Source organism: Oncorhynchus mykiss, chromosome 3, assembly GCF_057628025.1.
Source record: "Oncorhynchus mykiss isolate SJ-2025 chromosome 3, ASM5762802v1, whole genome shotgun sequence".
NCBI lineage: Eukaryota > Metazoa > Chordata > Actinopteri > Salmoniformes > Salmonidae > Oncorhynchus > Oncorhynchus mykiss.
The window spans coordinates 23,426,390-23,440,885 of record NC_143024.1 but is presented as its reverse complement, the minus strand read 5'-3'; the positions used below and the strand labels follow the sequence as shown (position 1 = coordinate 23,440,885).

At 42.8% G+C, this 14,496-nt stretch overlaps 3 protein-coding genes across 3 annotated transcripts; all 3 read left to right on the top strand.

Annotated features, from left to right (window-relative positions):
* Positions 1 to 211: 211 nt before the first annotated feature.
* On the top strand, positions 212 to 2,489 carry LOC110509720 (uncharacterized). Its single transcript, XM_021590786.3, has 2 exons — positions 212 to 483; positions 690 to 2,489. Exons 1-2 carry the CDS (start codon positions 312 to 314, stop codon positions 1,916 to 1,918), a joined length of 1,401 nt encoding a protein of 466 aa, XP_021446461.2. The 5' UTR covers positions 212 to 311; the 3' UTR covers positions 1,919 to 2,489.
* A 338-nt stretch (positions 2,490 to 2,827) lies between these two features.
* Positions 2,828 to 4,905, top strand: LOC110503589 (uncharacterized). The gene is made up of 2 exons (XM_036969266.2): positions 2,828 to 3,023; positions 3,207 to 4,905. The coding sequence occupies exons 1-2, from the start codon at positions 2,828 to 2,830 to the stop codon at positions 4,349 to 4,351; spliced, it is 1,341 nt and encodes a 446-aa protein (XP_036825161.1). The 3' UTR covers positions 4,352 to 4,905.
* A 3,332-nt stretch (positions 4,906 to 8,237) lies between these two features.
* On the top strand, positions 8,238 to 14,068 carry LOC149984462 (uncharacterized). The gene is made up of 2 exons (XM_021590799.3): positions 8,238 to 8,601; positions 11,177 to 14,068. Exons 1-2 carry the CDS (start codon positions 8,409 to 8,411, stop codon positions 12,193 to 12,195), a joined length of 1,212 nt encoding a protein of 403 aa, XP_021446474.2. The 5' UTR covers positions 8,238 to 8,408; the 3' UTR covers positions 12,196 to 14,068.
* Positions 14,069 to 14,496: the final 428 nt, after the last annotated feature.

Sequence of the window (14,496 nt, the reverse complement as noted above, 5' to 3'; positions counted from 1 at the left end):
TTATTTTAAATGTTCATGTTTTATTTTATTTAGAATCAATACATATGGCGTGAAATTGACCCCGTGAAATTGACCCCCTGACTATGTTTCCCCTTTCCAAGTATGCTTTTTGGACGAGAAAAAAAATACAAGAATTTGAAAGACCGAAGTCGCATTCCGTTCCAGCAGGTGGCGATAGTGCAAAATGTGTTTGCCGCTGTGCTCAAAGGAACGTCCTCCTTTGTTTAACGCATACGGTGTCTACGCTATGTTGTTGTAAATGTACCTGTGATTATCCGCTAGCAAGCTGACACAACTTTTCTCCTCTAAAAATGTCCAAAATAGAGTTATTGAGAGTGTTTCTCAACCAGAGATTGACAATGGCAGCTGAGGAGATATTTGGCGTCGTTGAAGAAACGATAGCAGAGTACCAGGAAGAGAACAGCCGTCTGCGTAGCATGCTCGATGTAGTTATTAAACCAGATATACTATTACACAGAATAGGTGTGTGACTGAGGCTGCTATCTGTTATATTTAAAACGGTCTTAGCATGTGGCAAGTGGTCAATGTCATGATGTATCAACCAAAACCAATGACAATGTAGCTAGCTAGCTATTTTAGTATCTATCGAAATAGCTAGCTATCTTAACTAGAATACTATTCATGTAACGTTTTAGATGTTTTATTTAATTCTCTATCCTTCCCTCCAGACATCCAACAGCCCACTCACCCTGTATCTGAACAGGAGGTTCTCCCTGAGCAGCAACACTGTGAGCAGGAGTGGAGCCCCAGGCTGGGGCAGGAAGACCCACATTACATACAGATAAAAGAGGAACCGGAGGAACTAGAGTCATCTTTGAAAAATGACTCCAACCACCAGGACCTGACTCAGTCCTCACTTCTTTATGAAACCCAAAGTGAAGACTACGAAGAGATGTACTGTCTTCCCAGCACCTCAACTGCACAGAGGAACTACACTCTACACAGCACCTTAACTGCACAGAGGAACTACTCTCTACCCAGCACCTCCACTGAACAGAACATGATACAGATCAAACCAGAACTTAATGCGGAAGACAATGGAGTATCAGAACCATCCCGTGAGTCTCAGCCCCTCTTTGCAGAAGATACAGAGTCTTCTGCAGCTCAGAGTAAAAACATGAAATGTGTCAAAGGGGTAGAGAGTAGACCTCTGTCAGATTCAAAGCCACTGAAATCAAAGAGATCACAGACAGTAAGAAAACAAAGTGCCTATATCCACTGTAAATTTTGTGGAATGTATTTCTCTTACTTAGCTTCTTTAGTGAATCATGCAAGAAAGCATGCACAGGACAAAGAATGTCTATGTGGTGTGTGTGGAATACACTTAGAGTCCACAGAAAGTATGTTAGATCATCTAGAAACCCACGTTGGAGCTAGAGTTTGTCATGTTTGTGGTACATTTTTCCCTGGGAGTGCTGAGCTGAATGATCATATGAAGGTTCACCCAGGGGAGAAATCGTTTCGCTGTCCTGATTGTGGCAAGTGTTTCAGAAAAAATCCAGATCTCACAGCGCACAAGAGGATTCATACAGGGGAGAGACCGTACCGCTGCCAGTTTTGTGGCAAAGGATTCAGTCAGAGTGGAAACCTGGCTGTGCATATGAAGAGCCACTCTGGGGAGAAACCGCATTGCTGCCCTGTTTGTGGGAAATGTTTCAGCAGTAAATCTTATATGAACACACACATGAAGATTCACACAGGGGAGAGGCCATTTTGCTGTCGTTTATGCGGAAAATGTTTCATAAGAAACCCTGATCTGACAGTCCACATGAGGACTCATACAGGGGTGAAACCATATAAGTGCCAGTATTGTGGCCAAGGCTTCAAACAGAATTATCACCGGAAACTACACATGAAGATCCACATGGGAAAAACCATATCATTGCCATCTTTGTGACATGTATTTCAGCACTAGCACCCAGTCAACCTGGCATGAGATTTCACATGGAAGAGAAGACTTCACTGCAGTGACTGGCAGAGGCTTTGCATAGTATGGAAGTTTGGGAGGACATATAATGACAATGCATAGAATACTTTAGTGTAGAAAATACTGACTGTAGACCTTTTGTTTGTGATACATGTTTCACTCAGCCGCTTTATTGAGGAAAGTTTTTACATGCAGTGACTGTTAATATGTGGTTGTTTTACCTGTTTTGAATGTACTGACTGTAAGTTGCTCTGGGCAAGAGTGTCAACTAAATGACCAAAATGTAAATACAAGAAATTAAATTGACACAGAAGAGAAACTATTTCATTGTTTTATAAAAAAAACATACATAAGGCAATGATTGCTGCTAAATGCTTCAAATGGATGAACTCCCCTAGAAGATACGAGAAGAACATTCACAAGAGGGAGAAAACATAATGACAACCCGAAAGAAAAACTCATGACAACGTGACAGTCGTCCCGTGTAGGGAGAATCTTTCAGACAATACAAGAAGTGCATTAAAACATATCATTCCCTAAATCTACTGTCATTCTTTATTTCTAGGAAAATATAAACATATACAGACACTGGAGAATAGATTGGGAATACTTATTCAATCTGATCAGTAATTAGTAGTATGAAGGACGAGATATGAATTAATTTTGCCCAGTAATCAATGTCTTCTTCTCAAAAGCAGCAGGCTCTGGCGCCACCTGCAGGAACGCCACGACCCGCGTCTTCCGCTCCAGCAGGGGGCGACAGTGCAACACGTATTATGCCGTACACGCAGAGACTGGCAGTGCTCTTTGTCTTGACTTAGTTTACGTTGGTAGCTAGCTGGCTAACTTAGCTAGTTAGACAACGTTCCTTATAAAAACATGTCTAAAATAGAGTACTTGCGAGTGTTTCTCAACCAGAAATTGATAGCGGCAGCTGAGGAGATATTTGGTGTCGTTGAAGAAACGATAGCAGAGTACCAGGAAGAGGTTTCTCACACAAAGGAGGAGAACAGGCGTCTACGGAGCATGCTGGATATTCGTTCTAAGCCACAGATCAAGTTACATAGACGAGCAGGTGTGTGTTTGTTTTTTCAACATTCATTTAATATGAGACATTTTAAGCTATAAATGTGTATTTACTTTTTGAGAGTGTAGCTAGCTAGTTACAAAACCAGTGTCTGTAATAAGATTATTATTGTTAGCCTCGCTAACTACGTCAAGTCAGCTCATGAGTTTTCTATTTCATCCTTCTCTCTAGACCTCCAGCAGCTCCCTGTCACCGTGTCTGATGAGGTGGTTTCCCCTGAGCAGCAGGAGTGGAGCCCCAGCCTGGGGCAGAAGGACCCAGAACCCACACGGATGAAAGATGAACAGGGTGAACCAAGAACCAGTCAGGAGGATGAGAATAATTTCAATGAGTTTATCAATTCTTACGGCTGTGTATCAAGTGGCTATTATCAGGACCCAACTCAGCCCTCACATGGAGAGAGATACTCTCTACCCAGCACCTCAACTGAACAGATCAAAACAGAACCTTATGTAGAAGACTATGGTGTATCAGAACCAATCAGAGAGCCCCAGCCCTTCTCTGCAGTAGATACTGAGTGTTCTGCAGCTCAGAGTGAAAACAGAGGACAGATTGACAGGATGGAGTGTGGAGGACCTCTGTCAGGTCTAATGTTAAAGCCACTAAAATCAAAGAGAACAAAGACAGTAAAAGGACAAAGTTCTCATAGTGTTAAGGACAGGAAATTGAACCATCTAAAATCACACTCGAGACCCAGTGTAAGCTGGGATGCTGCTCCTAGTTGTAAGGTATGTGGAAAGCAATTTGACTCCATGGCGTCTTTATTAAATCATGTACAAGCGCACACACAGGATAAAGAACATCTTTGTGGTGTGTGTGGAAAATTCTGTCAGTCTACAGAAAGTATGATGGATCACCTACAAACTCACATTGGAGCAAAGTGTTGTCATATTTGTGGTAAATATTTTGCTTGGGATACTTTCCTGAAAAGGCATTTGAGGAGTCATACAGGGGAGAAGCCGTTTCACTGTCAAGATTGTGGCAAAGGATTTACTCAGCGTGGACACCTAAACTTACATATGAGGAGCCACACAGGGGAGAAACCACATCAATGCCAGGATTGTGGCAAAGGATTCAGTCAGAGTGGAAACCTGGCAGTGCATATGAAGAGCCACTCTGGGGAGAAACCACATCGCTGCCCTGTTTGTGGCAAATGTTTCAGCAGAAACCCTGATCTGAAAGTCCACATCAGGACTCATACAGGGGTGAAACCATATAAGTGCCAGTATTGTGGCCAAGAATTCAAGCAGAATTATAACCTGAAACTACACATGAAGATCCACATGGGAAAAACCATATCATTGCCATCTTTGTGACATGTAGTTCAGCACTAGCACCCAGTCAACCTGGCATGAGATTTCACATGGAAGAGAAGACTTCACTGCAGTGACTGGCAGAGGCTTTGCATAGTATGGAAGTTTGGGAGGACATATAATGACAATGCATAGAATACTTTAGTGTAGAAAATACTGATTGTAGACCTTGTTTGTGATACATGTTTCACTCAGCCGCTTTATTGAGGAAAGTTTTTACATGCAGTGACTGTTAATATGTGGTTGTTTTACCTGTTTTGAATGTACTGACTGTAAGTTGCTCTGGGCAAGAGTGTCAACTAAACGACCAAAATGTAAATGCAAGAACAGTACTCCAACAGTCCAATTAAACACAGGAGAGAAGCCATATACTTGTGTTATTCAAATGGATGAAGTCCCCTAGAAGGTCTGAGAACATTCACAAGAGGGAGAAACACAAATAACAACCTGATGAAAATCCTCCTGACAACATGGCAGTTGTCCCCTGTGTAGAGAGTTTTTCAGACAATATAAGAAGTGCATTAAACATGTAGTTCTCCGAGTTCTTTATTCCTCTGAAATACATCTCTCCTCTTCCTTTAATTAATTGCAGACATGAGAATGTTGGATTAGTGATAGCAGTATGGTGTATTCTATTTTTGGTGTACTTTAGTGATCTAGTGGGGCAATGATTGATCTAAACTTCAGATTTGCACCAGTAGCCCTGCAGTCTACTACATGTAGGTCTATGTGCTGGGCTAGAATAACAGTATACAGACACTGGAGAATAGATTGGGAAATACTTAATCAATCTGATCAATGACAAGAGAATAATTCATTTTGCCCAGTAGTGCTGTAGCAGTGCCACCAGCTCTGCAGTCTACTACATGTAGCAGACACATCGATGGCTCTGAATGAACTTTATTTGACTTTTTGCAAACTGGAAACCATTTATCCGGAGGCTGCATTCATTGTAGCTGGGGATTTTAACAAGGCTAATCTGAAAACAAGACTCCCTAAATTTTATCAGCATATCGATTGCGCAACCAGGGGTTGAAAGACCTTGGATCATTGTTACTCTAACTTCCGCGACGCATATAAGGCCCTGCCCCGCCCCCCTTTCGGAAAAGCTGACCACGACTCCATTTTGTTGATCCCTGCCTATAGACAGAAACTAAAACAAGAGGCTCCCATGCTGAGGTCTGTCCAACGCTGGTCCAACCAAGCTGACTCCACACTCCAAGACTGCTTCCATCACGTGGACTGGGACATGTTTCGTATTGCGTCAGACAACAACATTGACGAATACGCTGATTCGGTGTGCGAGTTCATTAGAACGTGCGTTGAAGATGTCGTTCCCATAGCAACGATTAAAACATTCCCTAACCAGAAACCGTGGATTGATGGCAGCATTTGCGTGAAACTGAAAGCGCGAACCACTGCTTTTAATCAGGGCAAGGTGTCTGGTAACATGACCGAATACAAACAGTGCAGCTATTCCCTCCGCAAGGCTATCAAACAAGCTAAGCGTCAGTACAGAGACAAAGTAGAATCTCAATTCAACGGCTCAGACACAAGAGGCATGTGGCAGGGTCTACAGTCAATCACGGACTACAGGAAGAAATCCAGCCCAGTCACGGACCAGGATGTCCTGCTCCCAGGCAGACTAAATATTTTTTTGCCCGCTTTGAGGACAATACAGTGCCACTGACACGGCCTGCAACGAAAACATGCGGTCTCTCCTTCACTGCAGCCGAGGTGAGTAAGACATTTAAACGTGTTAACCCTCGCAAGGCTGCAGGCCCAGACGGCATCCCCAGCTGCGCCCTCAGAGCATGCGCAGACCAGCTGGCCGGTGTGTTTACGGACATATTCAATCAATCCTTATACCAGTCTGCTGTTCCCACATGCTTCAAGAGGGCCACCATTGTTCCTGTTCCCAAGAAAGCTAAGGTAACTGAGCTAAACGACTACCGCCCCGTAGCACTCACTTCCGTCATCATGAAGTGCTTTGAGAGACTAGTCAAGGACCATATCACCTCCACCCTACCTGACACCCTAGACCCACTCCAATTTGCTTACCGCCCAAATAGGTCCACAGACGATGCAATCTCAACCACACTGCACACTGCCCTAACCCATCTGGACAAGAGGAATACCTATGTGAGAATGCTGTTCATCGACTACAGCTCGGCATTCAACACCATAGTACCCTCCAAGCTCGTCATCAAGCTCGAGACCCTGGGTCTCGACCCCGCCCTGTGCAACTGGGTACTGGACTTCCTGACGGGCCGCCCCCAGGTGGTTAGGGTAGGCAACAACATCTCCTCCCCGCTGATCCTCAACACTGGGACCCCACAAGGGTGCGTTCTGAGCCCTCTCCTGTACTCCCTGTTCACCCACGACTGCGTGGCCACGCACGCCTCCAACTCAATCATCAAGTTTGCGGACGACACAACAGTGGTAGGCTTGATTACCAACAACGACGAGACGGCCTACAAGGAGGAGGTGAGGGCCCTCGGAGTGTGGTGTCAGGAAAATAACCTCACACTCAACGTCAACAAAACTAAGGAGATGATTGTGGACTTCAGGAAACAGCAGAGGGAACACCCCCCTATCCACATCGATGGAACAGTAGTGGAGAGGGTAGCAAGTTTTAAGTTCCTCGGCATACACATCACAGACAAACTGTTTGGTCCACTCACACAGACAGCATTGTGAAGAAGGCGCAGCAGCGCCTCTTCAACCTCAGGAGGCTGAAGAAATTTGGCCTGTCACCAAAAGCACTCACAAACTTCTACAGATGCACAATCGAGAGCATCCTGGCGGGCTGTATCACCGCCTGGTACGGCAACTGCTCCGCCCTCAACCGTAAGGCTCTCCAGAGGGTAGTGAGGTCTGCACAACGCATCACCGGGGGCAAACTACCTGCCCTCCAGGACACCTACACCACCCGATGTCACAGGAAGGCCATAAAGATCATCAAGGACATCAACCACCCGAGCCACTGCCTGTTCACCCCGCTATCATCCAGAAGGCGAGGTCAGTACAGGTGCATCAAAGCTGGGACCGAGAGACTGAAAAACAGCTTCTATCTCAAGGCCATCAGACTGTTAAACAGCCACCACTAACATTGAGTGGCTGCTGCCAACACACTGACACTGACTCAACTCCAGCCACTTTAATAATGGGAATTGATGGGAAATGTAAATATATCACTAGCCACTTTAAACAATGCTACCTTATATAATGTTACTTACCCTACATTATTCATCTCATATGCATACGTATATACTGTACTCTATATCATCGACTGTATTCTTATGTAATACATGTATCACTAGCCTCTTTAACTATGCCACTTTGTTTACATACTCATCTCATATGTATATACTGCACTCGATACCATCTACTGTATCTTGCCTATGCTGCTCTGTACCATCACTCATTCATATATCCTTATGTACATATTCTTTATCCCCTTACACTGTGTACAAGACAGTAGTTTTGAAATTGTTAGTTAGATTACTTGTTGGTTATTACTGCATTGTCGGAACTAGAAGCACAAGCATTTCGCTACACTCGCATTAACATCTGCTAACCATGTGTATGTGACAAATAAAATTTGATTTGATTTGGATTTGATTTGATTTGTAGGTCTATGTGCTGGGCTAGAATAACAGTATACAGACTCTGGAGAATAGATTGGGAAATACTTAATCAATCTGATCAATGACAAGAGAATAATTCATTTTGCCCAGTAATCAGTGTCCTTCTTAAAATTAGAATCAACTCTGGTGCAAACTGCAGGAGCTTCACGACCTGCGCTTTCCGCTCCAGCAGGTGGCGATAGAGCAAAATGTATTATGTCGTGCACGCACAAAGACTACATAATGAAGAGATGCTCACGTCTCCGCCCTACAGTGGGAAGGTAGGCGACAACCTTGGGTCAAAAATAAGCCCATATAAACGCGTTGGCCTAGTTTCGGACAGAGTTAGAGAGTGAAACCCTCTGGCTTCGCATCAGCGCTCTTTATTTTTTCGATTTAGTAGCTATCTAACAAACGTTCCTTCTGTACAAATGTCTAAAATAGAGTTATTGAGAGTATTTCTAAACCAGAGATTGATAGCGGCAGCTGATGAGATATTTGGTGTCGTTGAAGAAACGATAGCAGAGTACCAGGAAGAGGTTTCTCGCACAAAGGAGGAGAACAGGCGTCTACTGATCACGCTTGATATCCTTACTAAACCAGATAAGTTACATAGACAAGAAGGTGTGTTTATTTTCAACATTCGTTTAATATGAGACACGATAAGCTATCAATGTAATAAAATGTTGAGAGTGTAGATAGTTCCAATGTCTGTAAAAAGATTACTCAATCTTAAACCCGGCTAACAATTCTAGGGTGAGGAATTATATATATTTTGATGTTACCCGTAATCGTCCCACGTTTGTTTGTCTAGTTTTCCGTTAGTTATGGAAATATTATATCTAGCATGTTTTGATGTTAAAGTTAGAACATTACCTTTTTAATGTCACACAGATCTTATCAAGAACGTGGCTACAATGTTATCAGAATATATAACATTCATGCTCTAGACGCGCTATATGGGACGTTGCAAAAACATGTATGTGTCCAGTTTTCTGAGGGATAGGGGAATATTCTAACAAAGTCCCACAAATTCTACACAGGACATGGTTGCCAAGTTCTCGGAATGTAAGATATTCGTGTTCTAGACACGTTTCATGGGAACATTGCAATAACATTTCTGTGTATCAGTTGTCAGCAGTCGCCTGATTTGTTCAGAAAGAAACGTTCTTCCCCCAAAAATCATTGCACATCACGTTTCTTTTGCCAAACCCATCAAGGCCCTGATTCGTAATCCATTCACAGCTCTTTGTCTGTTGGCAAAGTTAGGGTTACTCACACACCCACAGTGCTTTTAAAACACTGTTTTCAACTACCACATTTGACGTACATCATTACATTGTGCATGTTGATTTATACAGCAATTATTATGCAACATTTCCTCACCTTGAATTTGAATTCACAGCCTCTTGGTTCACGGCAATCAGATCTTCCTGCTACACCACCATGCCTGTGTCAGTTATCAGTTAATTGGACTATTCTCTCATTGATTTGATTGACTTATTTCAACAATTGAATGGCTTTCTATATGGTTATGTAATGTTGGTGGGGCATATTAACCTGTTTTAATGATACTCCTCAATCACTAGGATCAATATGTTTTTCTTGAGTGTACTTTTAACAGAACTGAGAGTTACTTAAAAGTTCATTCACCCTATTGCTTACACATATCACGTTGTTTCAGGTCTACACAAGTGTCTAGGGAGGAGGGTTGGGGTTTCTTCTTGACAGGGCCTAACTATTGGTTTGTGTTGGGCCAGTAACCAAAAGGTTGCTGGATCGAATCTCCAGCTGACAAGGTAAAAATCTGTGGCTCTGCCCCTGAGCAAGGCAGTTAACCCACTGTTCCTCGGGCGCCGAAGACGTGGATGTCGATTAAGGCAGCTCCCCGCACCTCTCTGATTCAGAGGGGTTGGGTTAAATGCGGAAGACACATTTCAGTTGAAGGCATTCAGTTGTACAACTGACTAGGTATCTCCCTTTCCCAATGAGCACATACCCTAGAGCAGGGCTGTCCAACTCTTCCTGGAGAGCTACCATCCTGTAGGTTTCCCCTAATCTAGCATACCGATTTATCCTAATTGGCTGGTGGATACACTGAATCAGGCTGGTGACAACTGGGGTTGGAGTGAACCTACAGGAGGGTAGCTCTCCAGGAACAGGGTTGGAGAGCCCTGCCCTAGAAATAACCCTAATTGGGACAGTCGTTAGGTTGTTCCTCATTGGTGCTAGTGACCTTGGTTTGAGACCCGCAGGAAGAGGCAACCTACTCTCACATTCTTGGCAATATGTTAGTCTTTATTTAGCAACAGTTACAACACACCAGTGTTTGAAGTAAATCTCTGTTAAAAGTACACCCAAGAAAATAATTTATTGATCATAGTGATTCAGAAGTATCATTCAAACAGGATAATATGACCCATCAATATTCGACAACTATAGAGAAAGCCCTTAAATTGCTGGAATAAGTAAATAAAAAATCAAAGATAAGAGACTAATCAGATGAACTGACAGCCTACTTTACACAGACATGATGGTGTAGCAGGAAGATTGGAGTACCGTGAATTAAGGGGTTGAGAGTTCAAATCCCAGGTGTGGACATGTTGAATAATAATGACTGATTAATTGAACATGCACAATATAATCATGTATGCCAAATGTGGAAGTTGAAAACACAGTATGTTAAAAGCATTGTGTGTGTGTGAGTATCCCTAACCTTGCCAACAGCCAAAGAGTTGTCAATCAATCAGTGGTTCACCAATCAGGGCCTTAATTGGCTGGGCAACAGTAACAAGACGTGATGTGTAAAAATTGTATTTTGTGGACACAAATGTTTTTGCAACGTTCCTATTAAACATGTCTCGAGCATTCATATTTCATGTTCTGAGAACATGGCAACCATGGTCTGTGTATGTTTGGTGGGAATATTCTCCTAACCAGCAAAAACTGGAGACATGAATGTTCTTGCAACATTCCCATGAAACATGTCTATGACATTTATATGACTTTCTATTTGACATTAAGGGAATGGTCTCTTGGAGACATGCCTTGTACATCCCGAAAACATTCCTATGAAAACGTTAGTTAATGACTGAATGAGACGCTTAAGTAAATATTCAAATAAAGTTGTGGGAACATTTGTTGTTAGCTGCGTATGTCAAGTCAGCTCTTGAGTTTTCTATTTCATCCCTCTCTCCAGACCTCCAGCAGCTCACTGTCACTGTGTCTGATGAGGTGGTTTCCCCTGAGCAGCAGGAGTGGATCCCCAGCCTGGGGCAGAAGGACCCAGAACCCACACGGATGAAAGATGAACAGGATGAACCAAGAACCAGTCAGGAGGATGAGAATAATTTCAATGAGTTTATCAATTCTTACGGCTGTGTATCAAGTGGCTATTATCAGGACCCAACTCAGCCCTCACATGGAGAGAGATACTCTCTACCCAGCACCTCAACTGAACAGATCAAAACAGAACCTTATGTAGAAGACTATGGTGTATCAGAACCAATCAGAGAGCCCCAGCCCTTCTCTGCAGTAGATACTGAGTGTTCTGCAGCTCAGAGTGAAAACAGAGGACATATTGACAGGATGGAGTGTGGAGGACCTCTGTCAGGTCTAATGTTAAAGCCACTAAAATCAAAGAGAACAAAGACAGTAAAAGGACAAAGTTCTCATAGTGTTAAGGACAGGAAATTGAACCATCTAAAATCACACTCGAGACCCAGTGTAAGCTGGGATGCTGCTCCTAGTTGTAAGGTATGTGGAAAGCAATTTGACTCCATGGCGTCTTTATTAAATCATGTACAAGCGCACACACAGGATAAAGAACATCTTTGTGGTGTGTGTGGAAAATTCTGTCAGTCCACAGAAAGTATGATGGATCACCTACAAACTCACATCGGAGCAAAGTGTTGTCATGTTTGCGGTAAATATTTTGCTTGGGATGCTTTCCTGAAAAGGCATTTGAGGAGTCATACAGGGGAGAAGCCGTTTCGCTGTCATCATTGTGGCAAAGGATTCAGTCAGAGTGGAAACCTGGCGGTGCATATGAAGAGCCACTCTGGGGAGAAACCACATCGCTGCCGTGTTTGTGGCAAATGTTTCAGCAGAAACCCTGATCTTACAGTGCACATCAGGACTCATACAGGAGTGGAACCATATAAGGGCAGTATTGTGGCCAAGGATTCAAGCAGAATTATCACCGGAAACTACACATGAAGATCCACTTGGGAAAACCATATCATTGCCATCTTTGTGACATGTATTTCAGCACTAGCACCCAGTCTAGGGCGTGACCCAGTCTGTCACACCCTGGGTGCTAGGCTTTTATTCTCTATTTTGGTTAGGCAAGGGTGTGACTAGGGTGGGCATTCTATTTTCTTCATTTCTATGTTTTCTGTTTCTATGTTTTGGCCGGGTATGGTTCTCAATCAGGGACAGCTGTCTATTATTGTCTCTGATTGGGAATCATACTTAGGCAGCCTCTTTTGCCACATTAGTTGTGGGTAGTTGTCTTTGTTAGTGGCCTGTATAGCCCAAGTCAGCTTTATGGTCGTTTTTGTTGGAGACAGTCTTAATAAAAATAAATGCACGCTCACCACGCTGCACCTTGGTCCGGTCATTTCCCCTGACGACGATCGTGACACGGTCAACCTGGCATGAGATTTCACATGGAAGAGAAGGCTGGCAAAGGCTTTGCATAGACTGGAAGTTTGGGAGGACATATAATGACAATGCACAGAATACTTTAGTGTAGAAAATACTGACTCTAGACCTTGTTTGTGATACATGTTTCACTCAGCCGCTTTATTGAGGAAAGTTTTTACATGCAGTGACTGTTAATATGTGGTTGTTTTACCTGTTTTGAATCCACTGACTGTAAGTCACTCTGGGTAAGACAATGCAATTATGTTTCACTGTTAGTCTACACCTGTTGCTTATAAAGCGTGTCACAAAAAGAAAATTGATTTGATTTGATTGCTGCTAAATGCTTCAAATGGATGAAGTCCCCTAGAAGGTCTGAGAACATTCACAAGAGGGAGAAACCATAATAACAACCTGATGAAAATCCTCCTGACAACATGGCAGTTGTCCCCTGTGTAGGGAGAGTGTTTCAGACAGTACAAGAGGTGCATTAAAACATGTCATTCTCTCAATCTACTGGCTTTATTTCTATAAAATACAGTGCCTTCAGAAAGTATTCATACCCCTGGACTTATTACACATTTTGTTGTGTTACTGCCTGTACTCAAAATTGATTCATTTTTTCACACCCATATACACACAATACCCCATAATGACAAAGTGAAAACATATTTTTAGAAATGTATTGATAATGAAATACAGAAATCTCATTGACATAATCACACTCCTTAGTTCAGGTTGTGACGGCCCTGAATTTGTCTGAACCGTCTCAGTGCTTCTCCTTCCAATAGGGCGCTTCCCCTTTAATTCGCAATTAAATAGTGCTTCTCCTTCCAATAGGATGCTTCCCCTTTAATTACTAATTAAATTGCCAGCCTCAGCTGCGCAAAAGTGGGATTGTGATGGAAACACGAACGAGGATGTGTTCAACCCTCAGTTACGTTTCCGTTTGTTTTGTTGCCTTTAAAAGTGTGCTTTTGTAGCCTATTAGCAAGTTTACCCAGGATCGGATCCACTCTTTGCTTCTGTTGGACTACACCTTTCCGTTGTTCTTCGTGGCCTTTTTCCGCTGGGGATCTGTTGGCGGATTGGATTGTCTGACTGACCACAACCTTTTTGTATACGGTATTTCATTTGTTTTGGTGTGATGTATACCGTGATGATTTATGTAGTTAGTTGTAGTTGAGGACTTAAGGTTTGATACGTTTTATAGGTGTTGTAAAATAATTGTTATTTTGATTGTATGATTGATACTGGGTTTACGCTACACTTGTAGGAACGGACAAACATTGCGTGACTAAGGTCACTTGAGTTCCCTGAACTCCTTTACCGGGCTGGACTCTTTTAGGCCCGAGGTACATGACTTTTCTGGAGGAACCATTACTCATTATTGTGTGTGAGATTTGTTGGTGTTACAACTCACGCAAAATAAATACAGTTGAAGTTATTTCCAGTGTTTTACGGGTTTATGAAAAGTGTATGTCCATCCTGACTTTTACATGAGTCCTTTGTATTGTTGTAGACTTGACGGACCAGATGGGACTCATTCCCTCCCAAGCCAAAAGGAGAAACCAATATTTTATCTGGTAGGCACAACCTACCTGGCACCCCTATAAACAATAATCTCAAGTTACAAGGTGCATCCAATTTCCTTTGATCATTCTTGATGTCGCCTCAACTTGATTGGAGTCCACCTGTGGCCAATTCAATTGTTCAGACATGATTTAGAAACACACCTGTCTATGTAAGGTCCCACGGTTGACAGTGCATGTCAGAGGGGGCAGATAGGCAATCTTTACTGACTATTTATCGTACTTTGACGCGATTGTCCATAGATTATGGGTGCTTTGTTTATGGTTCTGTGGCTTATATATT